The following is a 25,137-nucleotide window of genomic DNA, read 5'->3' on the forward strand; positions in this document are numbered from 1 at the left end:
TGGCGTCTGGGTGTGCACATTTGCAAACTAAAATGTTGCTCTCTGGATAGGGGCCCAGACGCCAGGATCCCTAGCGTCTGGCTGTGCTCATTTCCAAACTGGAGTTTTGCTCTCTGGATATGGACCCAGATGCTAGGGTCTATGGCGTCTGGCTCAGAGTTTTTGCTTGGCAACTTGTTGCACACACTTTTAAACATTGGAAATCAAAAAAAATTATGAACAAAGCATAGTTTGCACATAATCTCAAATATGTTGCACATAAGTAGTTCATGACCACATAAGATCTCGAATAACAAGTTTACACACGATCTATCGAATGACATAAGTAGTTCATGACCACACACGGTCTTGAATGACAAGTTCATACATTAAACAAAGTCTCGACAGTCCATCATCGACGCTGGTGCCTTTCCATTTGTCTACTAAGTAGTACGGGGCCACTTTCCCTTCTTGTCACGTGCCTCGTCCTCCTCTCGTGCATCGCGAGCCCCTGCAAGTTTTCTTGCCCTCTCTTCTTGAAGAGCCTCCTTCTCTTTGCGTGCCCTCTCTTCCTCACGCTTCTTGCACTCACGAGCCTCCTTCTCACGACGCTCGCGCTCTAATCCCCGTGCATAGGACTCCTCGAACAGGCGCTGCCTCCGTAAGCAATCTCGACGTTGGTCCTCTTGGACATCTTTTGGTACCTTGTGATCTATCCAAGTGAAGTACTTGCAAAGTGGAGGAGGGGACTACATATAAATCATGTTTTTGTTAGACATATGAGTTCAAACTTGTTGATGTTTTTTGTATGTACACCTAACATACCGGTGGTATGTCATATGCGTTAGTTGGCCTTCGACGATCATGTGCATAGTTGGGACACACGAAAAACCTTCTACCATCTGTCCATGACTTCTTGCGGTCCGTGGACACCTTCAGCTTGCAAACATCACCACACCAACATGGTGGTGTGGGCACATCCTTCTCCTTCTCCTTGTCCAACCTGGCCTCCATCCACGTCTTCGGCATGTCCTCTTGGTCCGCGCACGCCGGCCTCGTCCTGGAACCGGATGAAGCCATGCCTACAAAAAGAACAATTGTTAGCACAAGACACAAAGAGATACATGTGTAAATACAGTAAATCAATAAATGCTAGGAATTGTATGAACAAATAATATACCATTATTATTTGATCAACCATCTGGATTAAGCAAATAACCGAAGGCTGATCCATTATCAACCATTCCTCTCCGACCACCACCACCTCTAGCACTTGTGCTTCCTCTCCGACCACCACCACCTCTAGCATTTGTGCTTCCTCTCCGACCACCACCACCTCTAGCACTTGTGCTTCCTCTCCGACCACCACCACCTCTAGCACTTGTGCTTGCTCGACCACCACCTCTAGCACTTGTGCTTGCTCGACCACCACCTCTAGCACTTATGCCTGCTCGACCACCACCTCTAGCAGTTGTGCTTCCTCGACCACCACCACCGTCACCTCTTCCACCTCGTTCACCATTGGTGCCACCTCCACAACTTGTTTTTTTGGTTTTCCTATTCTTGCATGTCCGCTCATTGTGTCCCCCTTCACCGCACACCCCACAGTTGATAGTGTCAGGAGCCTCCATGAAATGACCGCTACCAAATTATTTCATGCCAGTGTATCCAGCCAAGTCATCCATATCACCCCTGAACCTCTTAGTTCTTCTTCTACCCTTGGTCTCCACCTTCAGAAGAGGGTCTGGCCTAATATGAGGGCCATGGTACTCAGGCCACTGTGATTGGTCCAAGAAAGGGTGAAATCTTGGCGCCCATGTCAACCTAGTAGCTTCCACATGGAACTCTTGCATCCGCACGGTTTTTCTATCACAAACATGTATGTTTCTCGCCTTCGCCGCCATTATCAAATGCGAGCATGGCCAATGATACTTACTAGGCCTCTCGCACTGGCACCACCGAGTCTTCAGACGCACCTCAAATGCAGCACCACCATATTGTCTACCGTCTCGTGTTGTGCCACCTGGCTCATCAATTTGATAGATCATTTCAGTTCTGTCGAATATGATAACTTGTTGCCGTGAAGACTTGCTTGCTTGTAACCGCAACCATTCATCAACCTTTTCCGGATAATCCTTTTTTTCACCTATCCATTTTGCAGTCTCTTCAGAATGCCTCTGAAAGTACTCATTAAGCTTGAAGAATGTGTACTCCACTATTGCAGTCACCGGCAATGCACGAGCACCCTTCAGCACATTGTTGAAACATTCTACCAGATTGCTCGTCATGTCGCCATATCGCCTACCACCATCGTCATGAGCGCGTTCCCACTTGTGCTTCTCTCTTAAATTCCTAGTTAAGAAATATTTCCCCCCTTCGTTCACCGCTGCAAAGAGTTTGCTGTACCGAGCATCGAAACCTTGGGTGGTGAAGGCCACACATACATGGGTAAGGTCTTTGCTGAGCTCCTTGCTCTTACATGCCCGGTAAAAGTTGGCCACGAAATGCCTCATGCACCATCTGTGGTGAAGCTTTGGAAATCCTGGAATAACAATGTCCATTGTCTTGAGTATGCCATGGTGCCGGTCCGATATGATGCATACCTCCCTATCCCCAATCACGTTGTGCCTAACATGACCCATGAACCACTCCCAGTTGTCTTGGTGCTCGGAAGGCACCAAAGCAAATGCACACGGCAACACGTTGTCGTTTGATGAGTGCGCCATTGCTACCATTAGTGTGCCCTTGTATCTACTGGTCAAGAACGTGCCATCTATAGACAAGACCGGACGACAATGCTGAAACGCCTCCACGCATTGTCCATAACTCCAGAAGGCACGGTGGAACACTCCCTCGTGATCCTCGACCACATGAAACATGCCCAGATTCTTATGTGCAATCGCGGCCAACAACCTTGGGAGCTGGTTGTATGCTTTTTCATAACCACCATACAACATCCTAATAGCATTTGCCTTTGCCTTCCATGCCTTCCCATACTTGACTTCATAACCAAATTGTTTTTTCACCGTCCGCATTAGAAACCTCACTTTCACAGTGGGATCAAAGCCTATGTCTTTCATCCATTTGTATTCGAGATACTCAGATGTGAGTTGACGGTGTGTCGTTCGAAGTCGTTTAGATGGCGGTTTGCACCTATGAGTGGCAACACAACTTGTTAACACCCATTCTTCGGTTTCTTTAAGCTTTCTTGCACGAACCTTCCATGGGCATCCTTCATGCTGACACTTCACGGTGTAACGCAACTTCATGTCGGAGTGCTCAACATAAATTGGCCTATGGTTTCGAATGGCATAGTCAGCCAACCAAAACTTCAGCATAGGCAAGCTCAGAAACTTCACTCCTTTCTCCAAATAAGCATTCTCGTCCTCATTCTCCACCCTTGGTTCTCCTGGATCCGGGCATGGTGTTGGCTCAATCGCCGTCATTCTCATTCCACCGTCAACAACAGCTTTATGGGCAAGGCTGAGATCTTTAAACAAGTGAGTTCTTTTTTCTAAGCCCGTCAGCTCAAAGTGGTTTTGGTTTTCCTCCTTTGTGAATCCATCCTCGTCCAACTGTTCAATTGGACCCTCGTCATCCGAGTCATACGCATATTGACGCCTAAAAGGCAAGTCACGATCCATGTCCTTTTGCGCTATGTACGCATCCAAGTCACCAACATCATTACCATGAAACCCTTCCTCTTGCTCTTCGTCGTCATCATAAGCATCTTCATCCTCTTGAATTACTTCGTCACTAGCAATCACCTCAACTTCATTTGCTTGGCTAGTTGGTGGTTGGCTATAAGCATTGGGGACATACAACTCAACCTCATTTGCTTTAATAGATGGTACATGTGGACGTGGTTGGCGATAAGCATTGGGGGCATCAACCACAACCCTATGCTCAACAAGTGGCACCATTGTCCTCTCGCTCATGTCATCCATTGGGGAAGAGACATGCCGGTTCAAATCAAAGGTAAACCGAGGAGATTCAACCTTGGTGGCAAACAATTCAAGTGACTTGTCTTCCGATTGGGAAACTTTTTCCTTGTATACATCCCAATGCAAATCCTAGGTGATAGGCATACTTTTCAAGCGAGATTTGGCTCCAACTCCAACATCATACCTTCCTATTAACTTAACATCAACATTGGTGTCCATCCACTTTAAGACTTGTCTCACTTTTGCAACAACATCCTCATAGCTAGGGCTTGTATCAAAAACCAATGGTTCCTCACCCGTGTCGGCATTGTTACTCAAGAATGCCTCCTTGTTCATGTAATGAACATTAACAAGTCTCTTAATCTAAAAATAACATGAATGCATTTAAGACTTCAATGAGAATTGGTGTTTATCCAAATACATCTCATCATATCCAAATCATATCAACACTAAATTATTGGTGATGTCCACAAAAGTATCACTAATTAACACACACTAAGCAAAGTTAACCCTAATCACTAACTAACCCTAACCCCCAATCTTTCTACTCAACAAGCATATATTCCTACTACACACCATGCATATCACTATATTATCAAAGTTAACCAAGCCATTCACACTAACATAAGGGAGAAAACAAGAACTAGGGTTCCACCAACATGTATAAAATGCAACCAAAATAACAAGATTTAACAAAAAATAATTGGATGATTTGGGGGAGATTACCAAGAGCAACAAAGTGATGGAAAGATCCACCTAAGGGATGCACCTTTTGGAGAGGATTTGAGGGGGAGCTTGAGGGGTGGGAGAGAGTGTGGGAGCTCCAAGTGTTCTTCAAGCTCGGGTTGTGGATTGGGAAAAGTGTGTGGGGTGGGTCCCACACACTCTCCCGTGGGTTATCCACTTACCAGGGCCAGACGACAGGGTCCTTAGTGTCTGGCCCCTTTGCCACGTCAGCAGGTCAACGAGCAGGCGGGTAATACAGGCCAGGGGCCAGACGTCAGGGTTCCTGGCGTCTGGTTCGCAACCCAAATGTCAGGGATGTTGGCGTCTTCCAAAAAGGTCAAATCAGGATTTTGTTAGCTTTTTAAGTCATAACAGTAATTTTGTCCTCGGCCGCCGGCCGGCGGAGCAGGGTTGAGTCCCCGTGCCCGTGCATGCATGCGCTACACGACCCAACCTTTGTTTTGCTTTCGCCGTACGCACGTAGGGCCATGCATGCACATGCACATGCACATGCGCGATTTCAGTTGCGCCGTTTCGTCGCTGCATCCTCTTCTCTGGCCGCCGGCCGTGGCTTCAATGCACGACACAACTGCTCCGTCCGTAACGATGGATCAGCGGCGGGTCGTCGTGGGGCGTGGGCGTTCACGCCTGGACAGTGGACTCTTGACCAAGAAAGGAAGATGTTGTTCGTCCTCACCACACTTTTCGTCAAGATAATATTTTTGTGTTCCTACTGTAGAGCACCAAGCTAAGTATGTTTGAAGTATACGTTTTTCTTCGACCATGGAGTATATAGGTCCACGCACCGACGTGACGATATCGCATGCATGCATCTGCGGGTGCGAGTTGGCATGGAATCCATTACTATTACTTTTCGGCATCATTAGTTGTAGCCGTGTGATCCCCCGCCGTCCACATGCGGTTTGGTTTGGTTTGGTTCCCATCAAATTGTCCCGTCCATCGACCGGTACTTCCACCCACATACGTACGCGCATGTGTTTATCTGGATGGTCTGAATTCCATTCCAGATGGATGGGCGCTAGCTAGACGGTTCCAACTTGCGAGAAATGTCAGCGCTCTCCTCTCAAAGTATCAATCTACATCCAAGAATGTCAACATTTGAAACCATTGTTTTCGCGGTGGTGGCCCATATGTATGTAGTTCTTTTTCATGATAATATGTGTCTCACTCATATAACAGAGATCAGGTTACAAGCCACGTAAACACCAACCTGACAAATTTAGAAAGACATCAAAACTCTTGTCGATTCGTCAGGTGGTTGAATGATGAGGCGGCACCACGACGGTTGCATCGGCTTCACGCGGTCTCTCCTAGGGGCTGCTCTTCTCCGTCGGCTCCTCCACTGGTAGGACACGGTGGATCTCGGACAGCAGGATTCGATGCAGGAGGCGCGGTACAACTAACGCTGCAGGTGGGACTCTATGTGGGAGTCCCACCTACAATCCACCACGTCCCACCATGTTTGATGTTAAAAAAGTGGGCATCCCACCAATTCTAGCATAAATTAGGTGGGAACAAGTGGGATCCCCACGTAACAAATACATTTGCATAAACCTGGTATAGAGCTGCAACATGGTATGAAAATAACTGAGCAGCAGCATAGTATGAAAACATCACACTTAGATCTACTAAACCTTCAGTTACATATACATATACGGATGAATCAATTTACGAGAGGATAATAAGAGTGCAAACCAAGACAACAATTAAAGTGTGTTCCATCTGTTGGTTAACTCTGCCCACAGATATATAAAGTTGCAGAGTCTCGACGACGGCGAGAACACACAACTACTGATCAAGTGAAAATGCAAGGCCGAGCACACTAAAATGGTGACGAATGCATGAAGCGCACGGCAGGTTGATGACGAATGTCCACATAGTCTGAACAGAGGACCTGATTCTTGAAGAACAACTCTAGCAACGGATAGGTTGATGACGAATTCAACTTGTTAGCTACATGAAGCGCACGGCAGGCATGGTATGAATAGGTGTGGTACCTGCAGTTTTGCAGCACAGTAAAATGGTGTTAGAATGAGGTGTATAGCACCTTCGGCTCTAAGAATCACATTAGTGCCAGATTCTATCAAGTGAAAATGCAAGGCCGAGCACACTATTTTTTGTGACCGACGCCAGCCAATGAAATTTTACATGTTGAAGTTCAGTATAAATGTGTCGGTGTACTAGAGTAGGGGTACCCTAGTATCCCGAACTTGTGCACGGGCAGTCGCAGCGTCCCGCGGCAAGGCTTGCCGGGTGACCGCCAAGGTCCTCCGTGGTTCCTTTGGAGCCATTCAAGAACAAAGTATCCAAGTCAAAGAGACAAGACCCCGGCAAGAGGAGCTTGCCGGGAAGGCCATCCAAGGCATCTCAAGACCCCGGCAAGAGGAGCTTGCCGGGAAGGCCACCCCAGGCATCTCAAAGAACTTGCCGCGGCGCGCCACGCGCCCCGGCAAGGCCCGGTGAGCGACAAGCTCCTGGACGCAACAAGACAACGACCGCGGCAAGGCGCTTGCCGCGGCAAGCTACCTCTCCGTGCCCGCGCTCCAGGACATCCACCAACGTGTCGCTCTGGGGCCCTTCCAGGCGTACGTGGCGGGAGGCTGTGCAGCCAGGGGTGCGCGGTGGCAAGCGGCGCTGACAAGTTTGCCATCGTGGCGAGCGGTGGCATCCCTGACGGTCCCTTTTACACTGTTTAGGCGACGCAGACGGGCATTTAAGGCCCTTGTCCCCTGCCGTCAGGGTTAGGTATGATACACTGTAGCGGGTAGCTGTGCCTACCGCAACACCTTTCCATTTTTGCCCTTTACCTCCGTTGCCACCTGTCGGTGACCCCTTGAGCATATAAAAGGAGGCCCGTGCGCAACGTAGAGGGGGGTTAGCCATTTCAGAGAACACTCACGCTCGGTCTAGTTAGCTGCTGAAGTGTACTGTAGCACTTCACGCTCCCGAGCAAGAAATCAATACAAACCACAAAGCAGGAGTACGGTTTTACGCATCCGTGCAGCCCGAACCTGGGTAAATCGCTCGCGTGCATCGCCTCGATTTGCTCTTTGCACGATCTCCGCCCCCGCCGAACCGAAAGGGACCCGGTCCGCCGGTCCCATAGGTGCCCGTGGATCAGTACCCCGGCATCCTTGGCGCGCCAGGTAGGGGGCGTCGAGGTTGTGTGAACCAGATCCGGCGTTCTCGCGAGCTAGATCTTCATCATCTTCATCAACATGCCGCCGAAGAAGAAGGTTTCGGAGGCGGCTGCTCCGTCCGCGCCGAACCCACCATCGCCGGAGCAAACGGCTGATGGGGCAGGCGCCGGCGGAAGAACGCGCATCGACGAGGGAGCTCACGGTGCTGCCAGGTCGAAGGACAAGGCTGCGCTGTCCATCGGCGGCGTAGCCGGCTCCCACAACGACCGGGCGCACTCCAAGACCTCGGCGTCCGTACATGCACCGCGCCCGTATCAGGAGGCGCGGGACCGGCAACGTCATGGTACTCACGGTACCATGCGTTCGCTAGACCACGATCGAGCTGGTGGATCTCGGAGCGCTCAGGACCACCATGCACGTCAACCTGCTGGCGCGAGCGAGACGCGGTCGCCTGGACGGGATACTGCTCCTTCTAACGTGGTTAGAAGTCCGAGCATATTCCGCTCCTCGCACCGCTCGCCACCGCAACCCGCCACTGCAGCAGAAGCTTTGGCGCGAGCTCAGCTGCTCATAGACTACCCTCCAACGGCGGACAAGATCGACGATTGGAGGGCCACCCTCCAGAGTCTCATAGGCTTTGCCAACGGTCACACTCCACGGCAGCCGAGCACGTCGCAGCCGCGGCAAGCCAGCCAGGCACGAGCCGGAGACGACAAGACTGGTGGGGGTGCAACTACTGTGCACTCTCCGCCCCGAAGGCCAAGATCGCCGACTCGCCGGATCCACCTCGACAGCGACTCCACCGCGTCGTCAGATCCGCGAGCTCGTCGCGATCAGCGCCAAGTTCTTCAAGAACGACAACAAGAAGACGCTCGTACTCGCATCGAGCGCCGAAGAGAAGCGCGACGTCAATCAGACCAGCGCGCTGGGCCCTCTGTTGACATGCATGCGCCAGGGGAACCAGGCGACTTGCCGTACGCGGTAGGTTGCCCTGCGTTCACTCGTGAGCTGCGGCAAGTCCAGTGGCCCAGCACGAAGAATTTCAAACCAGATGTACCAGAGAAGTACGACGGCAAGACGCATCCGTCGGAGTTCCTCAGCATCTACACCATCGCGGTGCAGGCTGCCGGGGGGCGAGACGACAAGATCCTTGCCAACTACTTCCCGTTGGTGCTCAAGCCCAACGTCAGGTCCTGGCTCATGCACTTGCCGGACAACTCCATATCCTCCTGGGCAGACCTATGCCATCAGTTTGTTGGCGCCTTTACAGGCGGCCACAAACCTCATGGCCAAGAGAGTGACCTTCATCTGCTCGCCCAGAAGGAAGGAGAGCCCCTGCGCAAGTACATTCAGAGGTTCAGCCGTGTACAGTATAACATCCCAGACGTCCACCCCGCCGCGGTCATCAGCGCGTTCCATCAGAACGTGCGTAACCGCAGGATGCGGGAGGAGATGGCGATGTGCAGGATCAGAGACGTCAGTGAACTGTATGCCCTGGCCGACAAGTGTGCACGTGCTGAGGAAGGGAGGAAACTCCCCGGAGAGAAGACCGGAGCAGAAGGATCTGACAGTGAGGAAGCTGCCCCGACAAAGAAGAACCGGCGGCGGAACAGGAAGAAGAAAGGCAAAGAGGTGCTAGTCGTTGAGCAGTCCAGCAATGAAGGTGGCGCCAAGAAAGCCAAAGTTGGTAGTTCCGGCAAGGAGGTTGCCGCATGCACCAACTGTCAGGCTGTGGCAGTCGCCGACAAGCAGGACGACACCGACAAGCAGTACTGCAAGATTCACCGCACCAAGGGCCATGACCTCCAGAGCTGCAAGAAAGTCGAGCAGCTTGTCCAGCAGCAAAAGGCTGAGTACGAGCGACGCGACAAGGAGAGGGCCCAAGGAAGTGCTGGAGAATCCGGCAAGAAGCATGCCGGCCGGGGAGGGCGCCGCGGCAAGGCCAAGCAGCGACAAGGAGATAGACCTCCCCGCGGCCGCGACAACGATGAAGACGGCGACGATGACGAAGACATGGATGATGTTGAGACCAGTGAGCAGGAGTTTCAGAAAGCCACAGAGGTCTTGTGCGTTGACGGCGGTGCCTCTCTGCATACTTCACACCGCCAACTCAAACAGTGGGTGCGGGAAGTCAATGCAGCAGAGCCACCTGTCGAGTCCCGCAAGCTTCTGAAATGGTCCAGCACGCCTATCATCTTTGACATTGAGGACCACCCTGATCGCACAACTGCGGTCGGGTGTTTGCCGATGTTGGTCTCACCAACTATCCGCAACCTCAAGGTCACCAAGATGCTAGTTGACGGCAGGGCCGGCTTGAACCTGATCTCCTCCGCTGTACTCCAGAAACTCTAGATCCCTGACAGCGAGCTCGAAGAGACCGGCACATTCCAAGGAATCAATCCGGGAAGGAGCAAGCCGAAGGGGAAGGTCGCGCTGCCAGTAACATTTGGCAGCAAGCTAAATTTCAGGACTGAGAGGGTCACTTTTGACGTTGCCGATATTCCATTACCTTACAATGGGATACTTGGCCGTCTAGCACTCGCAAAGTTCATGGCAGCCTCTCATTACGCATACAACATGCTGAAGATGCCAGGCCCGATAAGCGTCATCTCTGTCCCCGGCGACAAGAAAGATGCACTTATTTGTGCCGACAAGATCTACCGGGAAGCAGCAACCGCAGCAGATCGCCGCTGAAGCTCCCGGGGGGAAGAAGACCAAGTCCGGCAAGAGTTCTGATGCCCACTCCGGCAAGCGCACCTCTTCGAAGTGCTGCGCTGCTGTCGAGGACGCACCATCGAGCTCCACCGGCAAGTGTAAGAAGACGATGGCAGCTCCGCCAGAGACGAAAAAGGTGTCCGCCAAGGAGGACAACACTGGTGGTACCTTCACCATCAGTGCCACTCTCGACCCTAAATAGGAAAGCGCGCTCGTTGCTTTCCTACGGGCGAATGTCGACGTGTTTGCGTGGCAACCGTCTGACATCCCCGGTGTTCCCAGGAAAGTGATTGAGCACCACCTTGCCGTTTGTCCCCATGCGCGGCCCGTCAAGCAGAAGGTCAGGAAGCAAGCAGTGGAGCGCCAAGAATTCATTGCAGAAGAGATCAAGAAGTTGGAAGAAGCAGGCCTTGTCAGAGGAGTGCTCCATCCCACGTGGTTGGCCAATCCTATAGTCGTGCGCAAGGCAAACGGGAAATGGAGACTTTGTATCGATTTTACTGATGTTAACAAAGCTTGTCCCAAAGACCCATTTCCTTTGCCGCGCATTGACTAGATTGTTGACTCCATAGCCGGATGTGATTTGCTTTCATTTCTTGACGCATACTCAGGATACCATCAGATCTTCATGGCAGAAGAGGATGAGGAGAAGACCGCATTTATTACTCCATGTGGCACGTACTGTTTCGTACGGATGCCTTTCGGATTAAAAAATGCTGGTTCAACATTTGCAAGAGTAGTCCACGTCGCTCTTGAGCCGCAAATACACAGAAATGTGGAAGCTTATATGGATGACATAGTGGTCAAGAGCAAGGACAGAGCAACCCTGATTCAAGATTTAGACGAGACCTTTGCAAATCTGCGCAAGATCAGCCTCAAGCTCAACCCAGAGAAGTGTGTGTTTGGAGTCCCCTCCGGCAAGCTTCTCGGGTTCTTCGTGTCTCAGCGGGGAATTGAAGCCAATCCCGACAAGATCAAGGCCATTGAGCAGATTGAAGCACCAAAGCGCGTCAAAGATGTACAAAGACTTGCCGGTTGTGTGGCTGCTCTCAGCAGGTTTATCTCTAAGTCTGCTGAGCGCGCCCTGCCGTTTTTCAAATTATTGAAAAAGGCAGGTCACATGAGATGGACTCCGGAAGCGGAGGCTGCGCTGCAAGACTTGAAGAGATACCTGTCCTCCCCTCCAATACTTGTCGCACCTAAGCCACAAGAGAAGTTGCTGCTGTACATAGCGGCAACCAATCAAGTGGTTAGTGCTGCGTTAGTAGCAGAGAGGGAGACAGATGATGAGCCAGCAACCACGGCAAGCGCATCCAGCGACAAGCAGGGGGCTTCCCCGACAAGCTCTGGTCCCGACAAAGATGGATCTGCGCAGATGCATAAGGAGACACAGAAGAAGATGGTGCAGCGCCCAGTTTACTTTGTCAGTTACCTTCTGCAGGGGGCTAGGTCAAGATACTCTGGCATGCAGAAATTGCTTTTCGGCCTCCTCATGGCCTCGAGAAAGCTGCGCCATTACTTCCAAGCACATGAGATAACAGTTGTCACTCGCTTTCCGCTGAAGAGGATACTGCAGAATCCGGAAGCGACAGGCAGGATTGTTGAGTGGGCACTGGAACTGTCAAGCTTTGGCCTCAAGTTTGAGAGCACTTCAACTATTCAGAGCAGAGCATTGGCAGAATTTATAGCAGAATGGACGCCAACACCAGATGAAGAGATTCCAGAAACAAGCATCCCCGTCGATGAAGCAAGCAAAGAGTGGCTGATGTACTTTGACGGTGCCTTTTCGCTGCAAGGCACTGGCGTGCTTCTTGTCGCACCCGCCGGGGAGCACCTCAAGTACGTAGTCCAGATGCACTTTCCCAAGGAGCAAGCAACAAACAATACTACAGAGTATGAAGGCTTGCTTGCCGGTCTCAGGATCGCGGCAGACCTTGGGATCAAGAAGCTCATTGTCAGGGGTGACTCACAGCTTGTCGTCCGCCAAGTAAACAAGAATTATCAGAGTCCGTTGATGGAAGCTTACGTCGATGAAGTGAGAAAGCTAGAAGAGCGCTTTGACAGCCTACAAATGGAACATGTTCCAAGAGCTCAGAACGCCATTGCAGATGGCCTGTCAAAATGCGCCGTACTTAAGTTACCTGTGGAACCAGGGATCTTTGTGCTCAAGCTGACTCAGCCGTCCGTAACACCATCCACTGGGCAGAGCAAGAAGAGAAAGTTGATTTCTGGTGACTATTTGCCGGCAGAGCTTCCCGAAGCCGCCGCCAAGAAAGTCCCTAAGATCAACGCCAAGAGTGCTGAGGAGCAGTCTGCTCCGGCAAGCCCTAGGGTTTGTTCCGTTGAAGCAGAAGCTCCCGACAAGTTTTGCTCCGGCAAGCTTGCCGGGGAACGTCAAGCTCCGGCAGAGGCTCAGGTTCTCGCCGTAGAAGCGGACGTTCCCGCAGCCGCAGATTTGCCTTTAGTCCTTGTTGTCGAGCCACAAGCTCCAGCATGGGCACAGCAGATTGTCCATTTCCTTCAAACAGGAGAACTTCCCGAAGAGCAAGAAGAAGCGGAAAGAGTAGCCCGGCAGTCAATTATGTACCAGTTTGTCGACAAGACACTGTACAGAAGAAGACTGAACGGTGTGAAATTGAAGTGTATTCCCCGGGAAGACGGACAAAAGCTGTTGGCAGAGATACATGGAGGCATATGTGGTCACCACATTGGCGCAAGAGCACTTGTCGGCAAAGCATTCCGGCAAGGTTTCTTCTGGCCAACAGCCCTCCAGGATGCAACTGCACAAGTAACCAAGTGTGAAGCGTGCCAGTTCCATTCCAAGCAGATACACCAACCAGCTCAAGCTCTCCAGACGATCCCTTTATCCTGGCCATTTTTGGTCTGGGGGCTCGACATCCTCGTCCCCTTTCCCCGAGCTGTCGGGGGCTTTGAGTACTTGTACGTTGCAATCGACAAGTTCACAAAGTGGCCGGAAGTGGAACCAGTGAGGAAGGTGACCGCACAGTCAGCAGTCAAGTTCTTCAGGTCGATTGTTTGCCGCTTCGGGATCCCTAACAGGATAATCACCGACAACGGTACACAATTCACGAGCCGCACCTTCATGCAGTACGTCCAAGATCTTGGCGCCAAGGTCTGCTTCGCTTCTGTTGCTCACCCGAGAAGCAACGGTCAAGCGGAGAGGGCAAATGCTGAAGTGCTGCGCGGGCTCAAGACCAGAACTTTTGACAGGCTGCACAAGTGCGGAAGAAACTGGATCGAGGAGCTGCCGGTGGTTCTTTGGTCGATCCGGACGACGCCAAATCGAGCCACTGGACAGACACCTTTCGCTCTAGTCTATGGAGCAGAGGCAGTTATCCCCACGGAACTCGTATACGGGTCACCTCGAGTGCTCGCTTATGATGAGCTTGAGCAAGAGCAGCTGCGACAAGATGACGCGCTGCTCCTTGAGGAAGACCGTCTTCAGGCTGCTGTGCGAGCTGCTCGCTACCAGCAAGCTTTGCGCCGCTACCATAGCCGCAAAGTTAACGCCAGAAGTCTCGAGGAAGGCGACCTTGTTCTTCGGCATGTTCAGTCCGCCAAGAATTCCAACAAGTTGACGCCGAAGTGGGAAGGCCCTTACCGGGTGAAACGAGTCACTAGGCCTGGCGCTGTCCGCCTTGAGACCGAAGATGCCATTCCGGTGAGCAACTCCTGGAACATTGAGCATCTTCGTAAGTTTTACCCGTAAGGCGCGGTTGTCGGAACCTGTTCCGGCAACCACCTTTTGTACAAGTCTTGCCGCTGTTGCATGCAATCCTTTGTACAAAGCCGGGCGCAGACCCCGTGCATAAGTAAAGCTCATGTGCTCCGCACATTTTGTCAATTTCATGTTTTCTATTTTATGCATGTGTTATCTGACACTTTGTGCAGCACCTAAACCCCGGTAAGCAATAACGAGCCGTAAGGCTCCAGATCTTTATTTTCTCTTCTTTCTTTTCTCTTAAGAAAAGGAAGGTTCCCTCGCACACAAGTTTGCCGGGGGGAAAGGAGAAGAAGACGATGGTATGGACCAGGCGTCGTTCAAGAAAGTTTCGCCTTCCCGGGAAGCAAAAACAACAGAAAAGCTAAGTTGCCAAAGTTTGAGCAATCAAAATTTTTAAATTCTAAGTTATCTCCCTTGAACGACCGCACTTTGTATGGAAAACCTGTGCGCGGAGGAACCAACTCGTAGCCAGTTGCGCCCTTACTTTGTTTCGAGTCCGCTCAACAACTTAAGTGAGCTGCAACTAGTTGCGACAAGGTTTCTTGTCGGTAGCGGCACCGCCAGCAGGCTGCTGACGTTCCGCACTCAGCGCTCGCGGCTCAGGTGCCTGCACCGGCAAGTTCCCTAAAAGCGTAGGGTAAAAAGACATACAAAGGGAGGAGTCAAGTAAAGGGAATAACGTTGCAATCATTACCCAGAATAAAGTTATATTACAAAGATAGCTTGTCGCAGCTCTAACAGATTGTTTTCATGACATAATAAACAGCGAAAAGGAAAGAAGAAATGGGTGGCCTAATCTACGCGATCGCCTTCGACCCTCTTGATCCCGCTCACCTTGTCCATAATGGGTGCGACAAGGGCCTTGAGCTCCTCCAGATCAGCTTCCGGCGGCAAGGTCCTGAGGATGTTGGTGAGGCGGAGGCCCGGATTGCGGAAGGCCACCTTCATCAACACTTTCTGAAGAGCTCCCGTGTAGATCTTGCGCGACTCATCGGCCAGCTGCTTGGGGATTCTCTCCCGGAGTCGCTGGAGGGCCATCGCCACGCCCTTGAAGAACAGGACGAGCTTGGCGCTAGGTTGGAGGTTGTCGTCGGAGGGATACCCGAGATCTTCCATCCCCAGCTGCGCCAGCTCCTTGTCGATATCTGTGGCGGGGTTCACAAGACTCTCCGTCCAGTGCGTCACCGTCTCCCTGAAGGCGTTCTGGGCGGCGGCAGCACTCTCCAACAGCGCATTGTCGGCCTTGATTTCCTCCTTCAAGGCCGCCTCTCGCTTCTTGGCGCTGTCCAGAGTCTTGGTCAAAGTGGTTAGCTTCAACTCAAGATCCACGTTGGAGACCTTGGCGGCACTGAGCTCCTTGCCCTTCTCGGAGAGATCGGCCTCCAGCTGCGCCACCTTCGTCTTCAACTCCTCCTTGGCGGCCTCGGCGGCGGCGGCGGCGTCCTCTGCTTGTTTGAGGGCTCCACTGAGTTTTTCCTCGCGCGCGGCAAGCTCCTCCCCGTGGGAGTCGAGATTGACCTTCCGCTGCGCCAGCTCGCCCTCCTCCGCGGCTAGCTTCACAGCGGCAAGTCGCTGCCGCTTCTCGACTTCGGCCTTCTCGAGGAGGAAGGCCTTTTGCGCTTCAGCAAGCTGCTCCCGCTCCTCCGCCAGGGATCGGAGGGCTTCCCGGTGGAAACCCCTGGGCTCCTCCGCGCGCTTTTCGATATCTGCTCCCGCCTTCGCGACAAGTGCCTCGCGGGATTCCAGCTTGGCCCGCCGCGCGTGGTAGAGCGACATTAGCTTCCGCAGCAGCCGCTCTTCTTCGAGCTCGTTGCTGCTGCTGCTTGGCGCGTCAACCACCGTCAACCCCGCGGAGGCGAGCACTTCTCCGTCGAAGATCTCCCCCTCGACCGGCGCTCTGGAGTTTGATGCCCAGGGAAGATTGATGAAGACGTCGTCGCCGACCTTCAAATAGACGCCCGGCTGGGGCTCCCCGGAGCTTGGCGCTGCGGCTTCGGCAGACGGGTCGGCGGTCGGCGTAGCGCCTGGCGCTCCTGCGGCCTCTGGGCCGTCAGTACAATCGCCAGACTCCTCGCCAGTTGCTGCGGCGGCAGCCTTGGCGGCCCCTGCGCCGGCGGCGTCTCCAGCACTGGCTGATTCGTCGGCGGCGACCTCGGTCTCCATCTGCTCCGCGGCGGATGGATCTGACGGCCGGAAAAGGGGAGAAGAGTCAAACAAAATTCAGCAAAAACCCAGAAAGATCAAGAAAAGAAGAACCTGAGGGAAGTTTTAAAGCAAGAGGAGTACCTGCACTAGGCTCTGCAGTCGTGGTCTCCGCCGTCGGGGGGCCGCTGGTGCTGTCCCTCGCCGGAGAACCCTCCCTTGCCGGAGACTTCTCCCTCACCGGGAAGCCTTCCCTTGCCGGAGAATTCTCCCTTGTCGGGGGATTCTCCCTTGGCTCCTGGTGGGGCTGCTCGGCTCCTACACAAGTCAACAAGCAGATATCAGCAAAGACAAGTACCCATGCGCGCCTCACAGCAGAAAGTAAATCATACACTTACGCTGGGGACTGCTCTGGAGAAGTGTCGCCGGGTCCGGCAAGGTTGTCTCGGGCGCACCTCCTGTTGTCGCAGTAGGATCGTCCTCGATGACAATCACCGGAACCTTGGCCCTCTTTGCCGCTCTCTGGGCCAGAGTCCTAAAGAAGAACAAGTTCAGAGAGAAAAGCAAGTGAGAAACAAGACAGACAGCAAGAATTGAAGAACTACAAGTACAGCAAGAGAAGCTTACTCTTCTTCTTCCTCGTCGGAGCTGAACGCGGAGAAGTCGAAGTCCGGCGCGCGCCCGGCGCGAGGAGGCGGAGTAGAAGCTTCCCTTGGCCGCTTGGCGGGAGCGGTGGCGGTGGTCTGAGACGACCCCGCTCTGGCTGTCGGCGCGGCGTGAACAGTGGCAGGAACTGAAGCGGTGGTCCGGCTAGACTCCGCTCCAGTTGCCGTCGCAGCATGAGGTGCTCCCGCGGCACGGTGTTTGCCGCGGTGGAGCGTGTCACGCGGCATGGCGACTGTTGACCCGCTTGCCGCTCCGCCACGTCACCGACCTTGCGGAGACACCTTCTTGGTGGGGATGGAGGCTCTGCTTGCGGCGAGCTGCCCGAAGATGATGAGGAAGAAGAGTTTATTTCCAATGAGCCGCTCGTGTCCTTGGCGGGCTCGCTCGGCTCGGCATCACGCCCGGCAAGCTCCTTCTTGCCGGCGGGCTCCCCTCGCTCGGCACGGCTTGCCGCTTCCGCTGCATCCGCCTCCTCCACGGTGAAGCCAAACTCGCCCGCGGCTGCGGCTGCCGCTGCCTCTTCCAGCCTGGTGGCGATGAGTGCCATCTCCGCATCGGTGGTGTCGCGGGTGAGGCCATCCTTCTCGTCAGGGCGGATTGGCGGTTCCACCAAGTCGTCGAAGAACTGCTGCACAACGTCGTCAGCAGGCTCCTGCCAAGTGGGCACAATTCCATGCGAGTCGCACTCCGGCATCATTGCGCGGATGCGGTCGAGCGCAGAATTGTTGCACAACGGGACGACGCCCCCCGGCAACCTGAAGACCTCGGGATGTTGGGGGTCATACTTGAACAGCTCCTGCAGCATCGCGTTGAGCTCCAGGACTGTGAAGTTGTAATTGAGGCCCGGCCGCAGCCTCATGATGTCTGCCGTGTTCTTGAACTCCCAAGTGGGCCTCCCCCGTTCCTGCAGGGGGGCGATGCGGCGGCGAAGGAAGTCTGCGCCAACAGCGCCAACAGTAAGCCCGGCAAGCCTGAGGCGCAGGATCCTGGTGGCGGCAATCTTCAACCTGGCGTCTTTCGGGGCCACGTCACTCCAATCGCTGCCGCGTGCTACTGGGGTTTGGCGCCGGGTGGTGAATGGCTGCGGGCTCTCCTCGTCAATCCAGCACCAATCTGCCCTCCACTCCTCCCACTTGCCGCGGAATTCCCCCTCCAGATACGTTTCCTTCTTGCCGGCCCTTGAGATCTAGGCGATTCCGCCGGATAGAGGCTCTTCTCTCTCTACTCGGGGTATGAAGAAGTGGCGGAAGAGGGCTACGTTGGGAAGGACTCCGACAAAGTTTTCGCAGAGATGTGCGAAAACTGCCATGGTCAGGACGGCATTGGGGGTGAAGTCGAGGAGGTGGAATCCATAGGTATTCATGATGTCGCAGAAGAAATCAGAGAAAGGCGGGCAGAGCCCGCAGTAGAAGAACAGAGCAAAAAAGGGGTATCCATTCGGAGCCTTCTTCCAAGCGGCGGCGGGGAGTACCTTCGTGCGCGGATGCGCCCGCGTCTCCGCCGACCAGAAAAGGTAATAGTTCTCCCTCAGCTCCTTAGCGCCAAGCTTGGGGGGGAAGACGGCCCGCTCCTTCCGCAGCGCCGCGAGCCGCTGCGCCTCGGCCGACTTCACGACCTTCCCCTTGTCGGCCTTCGGAGCCATGGCGGAAGTAGTGGAGGAGGTTGACGGCGTTGGTGGTGCTGGTGGCGATGGGGGGCGGAGTGCTGCTCTCTCTCTCAGCTTTGGGAAGGCGAGGGAGCGGCGGAGATTTCTGAGATTGGAACGGCAACGGGCAAATGGGCGAACTACCCCCGTTTCCTCTGCTTATAAAGAGGGAGGGGGCGGACGTTTCGCATTTCCAAATAAAGTAACCACCCACGACCTCTACCACGATGCTGCATTCAACGCGTGCCGTTCGGGGAAGGCGCGGTGGATACGGAGTAAGATACGGCGTAACCTAGGCCGCGCGTGCCCGTGCCCTGTTTTGGGCCTGGCCCAACAGCGCTCGGCACCGTGTATAGCCCAGGCCCGGGGGCTCCTGTCGGTGTACTAGAGTAGGGGTACCCTAGTATCCCGAACTTGTGCACGGGCAGTCGCAGCGTCCCGCGGCAAGGCTTGCCCGGTGACCGCCAAGGTCCTCCGTGGTTCCTTTGGAGCCATTCAAGAACAAAGTATCCAAGTCAAAGAGACAAGACCCCGGCAAGAGGAGCTTGCCGGGAAGGCCATCCAAGGCATCTCAAGACCCCGGCAAGAGGAGCTTGCCGGGAAGGCCACCCCAGGCATCTCAAAGAACTTGCCGCGGCGCGCCACGCGCCCCGGCAAGGCCCGGTGAGCGACAAGCTCCCGGACGCGACAAGACAACGACCGCGGCAAGGCGCTTGCCGCGGCAAGCTACCTCTCCGTGCCCGCGCTCCAGCACATCCACCAACGTGTCGCTCTGGGGCCCTTCCAGGCGTACGTGGCGGGAGGCTGTGCAGCCTGGGGTGCGCGGTGGCAAGCGGCGCTGACAAGTTTGCCATCGTGGCGAGCGGTGGCGTCCCTGACGGTCCCTTTTACACTGTTTAGGCGACGCAGACGGGCATTTAAGGCCCTTGTCCCCTGCCGTCAGGGTTAGGTATGATACACTGTAGCGGGTAGCTGTGCCTACCGCAGCACCTTTCCATTTTTGCCCTTTACCTCCGTTGCCACCTGTCGGTGACCCCTTGAGCATATAAAAGGAGGCCCATGCGCAACGTAGAGGGGGGTTAGCCATTTCAGAGAACACTCACGCTCGGTCTAGTTAGCTGCTGAAGTGTACTGTAGCACTTCACGCTCCCGAGCAAGAAATCAATACAAACCATAAAGCAGGAGTAGGGTTTTACGCATCCGTGCGGCCCGAACCTGGGTAAATCGCTCACGTGCATCGCCTCGATTTGCTCTTTGCACGATCTCCGCCCCCGCCGAACCGAAAGGGACCCGGTCCGCCGGTCCCATAGGTGCCCGTGGATCAGTACCCCGGCAAAATGTTGCAAGACCAATAGGACCAAAATCTGAACCAAATAGCACATATCTAAATCAATAAAACCATACAGGGCAATGAAACAGGGCCAGATACTAGGGAAGATCCAGTCCAATTCTCAAATTCTAGAGTGTCAATGCCAGGACTATTGGCTATAAGTCATCTCCAAAAATAAATATCTGACAACCATACACAATCCCTTCTACCACATCTAATCAGTGGCAATACATATTTTCCATTCCCAAAAGTTACCAAGTTATAACTAATGGAATCACTTGTTGGCTCACTCAGGCTACTCATACTCAGATGAGACTTCAATCGCCTGAATTCGCAATCTCAGGAGACAGTCTCATGTAACCGTGCAGTGGGAGACTGCTGAAAGGCGCTATTTTTTCACATTTGTAGTATATCAAAACTACCGGAGTTGAACACTAGGACTAAGATACAGTCCCCATAGTGTATATAATAATGTACCAAAAGTGCAAAGTACAACTAGCAGAATTATCTTAGGTGGTTCCAGCATCGTCTTGCTCACCACCATGGTCTCCAACTGTTGGTTCCGCCTTTTGGCGATCTGCAATATTGAAGGCATTCAAAATGAAACATTCAACATGGAAGGTATTAAATAAAGTACAGGGAAATAATTAAAAACATATTACCAGCTGCTCGAAACCAATCCTCGAGGCACATCAGCATCTCAACAGTACTCGGGGTCAAACTACTTCTTTGAGCAGTGATGATCCTTCCGGCATTGCTGAATGCAGCCTCTGCAGGCACTGTAGACGCAGACACTGCCAATATGTCCCGTGCTATAGCGGCAAGCAGTGGATACTTTGGGGAGTGAATCTCCCACCACTTTAAGATATCCAATTTCTGTCGGTGAGGAAACAAGTCTTCTTCAAGATATCGTTGTAGCTCATTTGAGTTGTGGGATCTTTTCAATCTCAAATGCTTATCCCAGTCATCGAGAGTGCCCTCACCATCCAACTCTGCAACCTCATCACCTTCATCAGAAGTGTTTTCATATTCAGATGCATATTCAGCAAATAGGATCTTCATCGCACTATTCACCTTGGTAAGATATTTCCCGGCGCCACCACCAAAAGCTGGGGTCAGTTGGAAGTGAACATATTCATATTTGTACCTCGGATCAAATATCACTGGCAGACAACTTGTTAAGAATGACTCCTCAAAATATTTCATCCATTTCTCCTCCATCTCTTTCACCATGGCAACAATGGTAGGATTTTCACTTGTGACTTCTTTCTCCATTATCTGCTTCACATTCCAGACCTCATAGAAGTACAGGTGAGAGGTGGGATATGTCCTACCCGAGATTTTCTTTGTGGCTGTGTAAAAAGCGCCCAAAAGATGGCAAATAGCACCAGCCATCTCCCATTCACTAGTTGAAGGAGCAAATTTATAATCTTTGTCAGTTTCTTTCAAGGCTTCGAACGCTGCTCTAAATGGCAATGATGATTCAAGCATTAGGTACGTTGAATTCCATCGGGTAGGCACATCTGGCGAAGGATGGTTTTTACAAGCAAGTCCCACCCGCGCAATCATCGCATTGAATTTCTCCATTCTGCCTTGCGAACTCCTGACATACTGCACTGAATCTCTGATTCTATCAACAACTGACGCCATTGCATCGAGCCCATCTTGCACCACGAGATTCAGTACATGTGCAGCACATCTAACATGCAATAATTTTCCACTATGATGCACAAGATACCTATCTGCCAGATTTTTTCTCAAGTGGCCAACCATCGAGGTATTAACTGGTGCATTGTCCAAGGTAAAGCTAAAGATTTTGTCTTCAATGTTCCAATCTCTCAAGCTCTTTTGCACCATGTCAAACATGTTATGGGCGTTGTGTGGAGTTTCTAAGAGGCAAAATGTGATTATTCTGTTTTGTAGAGTCCATGAGCCATCAATAAAGTGGGCAGTTATGCATAAATAACCCAGCTTCTGATTGGACGTCCACATGTCACCCGTTAATGATACTCGAGAACTTAGATTGCTAAAAAGTGCTTGAATTTCTTTTTTGTGTCTATCATATGCATCAATGCAATCTTGTTTAATTGTTTCTCCGCATACCACGTTGAACCATGGATTCAACGTCTTAACAAACGACCTAAAGCTAGGATATTCAAAAAAATTGGAAGGTAATTCATGTAGCACAATCAACTTTGCCAGTGCTCTACGTGCACGCCCTTGGTCAAACTTCCACTCTGGATCAATTGCACTATCAGTTCGTATCTTGGCAACCATACCATCCATTTTAGCTTTCTCTTCACATACCACCAAATGTTTACCGATGTGACTTGTACCTCACTTTTTTGAGGCAGGGAAGAGTTTCAGTTTCTGTTAAAACTCTATGCATTCATTGCGACAAACTCTTCCCTGCCTCAAAAAAGTGAGGTACAAGTCACATCGGTAAACATTTGGTGGTATGTGCAATCATTCCATCAAGGGAAGAGTTTGTGCAAGCATTCCATCAATATAGATTGGTTTTGCCTCTTACCAAATTTTTGATTTTAATTTTCGTGCTCTGCGTGAACCAATGTTTGCTACTTTGGGTGACAGAGCTAGCAGCGAAGGCTGTGACGTTGGAGAGCTCTCTAGTGACTTAGCCTTTTTTTCTCTTCTTGCTAAGAATGAAACTACGACATTGTTAAGGACTGGAGACCTTACCACTTTTTTGGATAGTGATGGATGCTTATTCTTGTCAACGGCCAAAGATCCAGATGATGGCTGCTTATTATTGTCAAGGGGCAAAGATCCAGGTGATGGCTGCTTATCCTTGTCAACGGCCAAAGGTCCAAGTGATGGCTGCTTATCCTTGTCAACAGGCAAAGATCCAGGTGATGGCTGCCTATCCTTGTCAATGGGCAAAGATCCGGATGATGGTATAGTTGCAACATCTCCCTGGGAAACAAGAAAAGCATACACAATAAGCTTGATAAAGAGTCAATCTGATAGTTGCTGCAATTAAATATCTCTCTAGGAAACAAGAAAAAGGTACACAGATAAGCTTGAGAAGGGCAATTTGATTCAGAGACAATCATTCGCAATCAAAATTCACCTTATTAAGCCTTTTTTTCTTCAATGGTGGTGGCTGCTTATCCATGTCAACAGCCAAAGGTCCAAACAACGGTGCCGGTGGATTAGTGCACATTCCTTCACTTGCCTGAGAGAAAAAATTTCTTGTTGTCTAATAAGTATTGCTAAATAGTAAATAGACATAAAGACGTTATGTCTATTTCCTGGACGTCAACGGCTTCATGATAAAGTAGTGTGATAATTTTACCTTCCTCTTTTTCTTGGACGTCGACGGCTTCATGACGACTTTGTTCATTTCTTGGTGTTCCCCATGAAGCTTGCCGCTACTCTGCCTACTTCGCTTCCTTTTCTTGCACTTTGGTGGTTCCGTAAGGAGCTCACCAGCACCCTTGTGCTCTTCAAGATCCGGGTCATTAGCCTTCTCAATTTTTATGGCACACAAGAGCTCATTAGTAACCTTGTGCTTCTCAAGATCTGAAAATTTTCACAACCAAGTTAAATATGATGAGTTAAGTTCAGACATTATTAACAGGTACAATAGAATAAGAGAGGAAGAACATGCTGTACTACTGATTGCTCCTCACTTATGCTAACCATAATGCTAAACCTAACTTGTTTCAGACTATTTGTAGAAGTTGCTCCTCACTTTTATGCAAGTTCATTTTGTAAGCATCTGCCTTCCCAGGGTGATAAAATGCAGAGACATTCATTCTAACTTGGTTCAGACTATTTGTAGCCAACAAAATACAGTAAGATTCAAGTTCATTTAATAACAACACTATAGATGCAAGTTTTGGTTAGAAATGACAACTTGAAACAGAAGGGAAAGCAAGCATCTAAATCCATGAGCAATCCATCAACAACTTAATCTTGAGTTTTAACAGAAACTGAAACAAGAATCTTGTAAATTTTCACTAGAATCCATGAGCAATCCATCAACATCTGAATCCTACATGGTAAATGGAAACAAAAAGGATCTGGATGTTTGACTACCTGCAGCAGGCGAGCTGGGAGTCGGGGTTGGGGCAGCCTACGACTTGGGGGTCGGGGTTGGGGCTGCCGGCGAGCTGGAGTTCGGGTTTGGGGTCACCGGCGACCTGGGGGTCGGGGTTGGGGCCACCGGCGACCTGACCATCGCGTCCGACCGTGCTCGAGGGGATCGGCGAGTCTTGATTGGGACGACAAGAAGCTGCGAGGGAGGGGAGGCCGAGAGGTGCTGAGTGCGAGGCGGAAGAGAAGGTGATGCGGCGGCGGCGGCCATCGAGCGGCGGCAGCTGGAGTGCGCCTGCGCTGCGGCGCCTCCTCTGTCCAGCGAGAGAACTAACCTATCGGGCTAAGGTGGGATTCCACTGGGCTAATAGGGCTAGCACAGTTAATTTTTTACCTGTCCAATGGGCTCCCGCTGGAGCGGTTTAAGTGGGATGGGATAGTGAATCCCACTTAAGCCCACTCCCACCTGCAGCGTGAGGTACAACATTGCAGAGGGCATGGTGGTAGGAAGGTTGCCAGCTTGTGGAGGAGGGTGGGCTCTCGTCGAGCCAACACAGCTCGCGGGGACGCCCCGCACCGGAGGAGGTAGGGGAGCCCATGGGGCTGTGTGGTGGACGCAGGGTGCGAAGAACACCACGTTACGTCGAGCTGTCGTATGCTGCACCGCACCGCACCGCACGCACCAGTTCAGGTCAGGTGGTCAGCCTGGTGGCCGGGTAACACGGCCGCCGCCTCCGCCTCACCAAACTTCGCCCGATCGAGTCCTCCCGCGCCCTCCCAACGATTTCCGGCCGGCGGCCAGTTCTGCGCCGATCAGTTCCTTTTTTTAGAAAAGGAGGATGACCCCGGCCTCTGCATCTGGGCGTTGCATACGACCACTTTATTAATTATTCTCACAAAACCTTATAAAGCAATACAACAGTAAGACTAAAGCCGCCGTCTAAGCAACAGACTGTCGCTACATCTATCCAGTTGATGAAGGGGCGCATATAGCCTGGGCCTAATACCAAACAGATATCGCAGCC

General features: G+C 52.1%; 2 protein-coding genes across 6 annotated transcripts; both read right to left on the reverse strand.

Moving 5' to 3' along the window:
- Window positions 1-422: 422 nt before the first annotated feature.
- On the reverse strand, window positions 423-1,059 carry LOC147987664 (uncharacterized). Its single transcript, XM_087540399.1, has 2 exons — window positions 805-1,059; window positions 423-728 (listed from the first exon to the last, which is right to left on the reverse strand). Exons 1-2 carry the CDS (start codon window positions 1,057-1,059, stop codon window positions 423-425), a joined length of 561 nt encoding a protein of 186 aa, XP_087396525.1.
- Window positions 1,060-6,352: 5,293 nt separating this feature from the next.
- On the reverse strand, window positions 6,353-24,581 carry LOC125540303 (zinc finger BED domain-containing protein RICESLEEPER 2). 5 transcript variants are annotated; one of them, XM_087545421.1, is made up of 7 exons: window positions 24,116-24,581; window positions 23,370-23,596; window positions 23,145-23,249; window positions 22,754-22,987; window positions 20,716-21,942; window positions 20,592-20,630; window positions 6,353-6,667 (listed from the first exon to the last, which is right to left on the reverse strand). In XM_087545421.1, exons 5-7 carry the CDS (start codon window positions 21,917-21,919, stop codon window positions 6,624-6,626), a joined length of 1,287 nt encoding a protein of 428 aa, XP_087401547.1. In that variant the 5' UTR covers window positions 21,920-21,942; window positions 22,754-22,987; window positions 23,145-23,249; window positions 23,370-23,596; window positions 24,116-24,581; the 3' UTR covers window positions 6,353-6,623. The 5 variants fall into 5 exon arrangements, with proteins under 5 accessions (XP_087401547.1, XP_048559866.2, XP_087401544.1 ...); XM_048703909.2 differs by lacking the exons at window positions 20,592-20,630; window positions 20,716-21,942 and having other exon boundaries at window positions 24,116-24,510; XM_087545418.1 differs by lacking the exons at window positions 22,754-22,987; window positions 23,145-23,249; window positions 23,370-23,596; window positions 24,116-24,581 and having other exon boundaries at window positions 20,716-22,411.
- Window positions 24,582-25,137: the final 556 nt, after the last annotated feature.

Source organism: Triticum urartu, chromosome 2A (genome assembly GCF_056163025.1).
Source record: "Triticum urartu cultivar PI428250 chromosome 2A, HENAU_Tu73, whole genome shotgun sequence".
NCBI lineage: Eukaryota > Viridiplantae > Streptophyta > Magnoliopsida > Poales > Poaceae > Triticum > Triticum urartu.

Coding starts and splice junctions, on each gene's coding strand:
- LOC147987664 (XM_087540399.1), bottom strand. CDS start 1,059: ATGGCTTCATCCGGTTCCAGGACGAGGCCGGCGTGCGCGGACCAAGAG. Junction 729..804: donor ACGCATATGACATACCACCG/GTATGTTAGGTG, acceptor ATTTATATGTAG/TCCCCTCCTCCACTTTGCAA.
- LOC125540303 (XM_087545418.1), bottom strand. CDS start 22,339: ATGGATGGTATGGTTGCCAAGATACGAACTGATAGTGCAATTGATCCA. Junction 20,631..20,715: donor GGATTGGTTTCGAGCAGCTG/GTAATATGTTTT, acceptor TCAATATTGCAG/ATCGCCAAAAGGCGGAACCA. Junction 6,668..20,591: donor AACAGTTGGAGACCATGGTG/GTGAGCAAGACG, acceptor GCAAAACTGCAG/GTACCACACCTATTCATACC.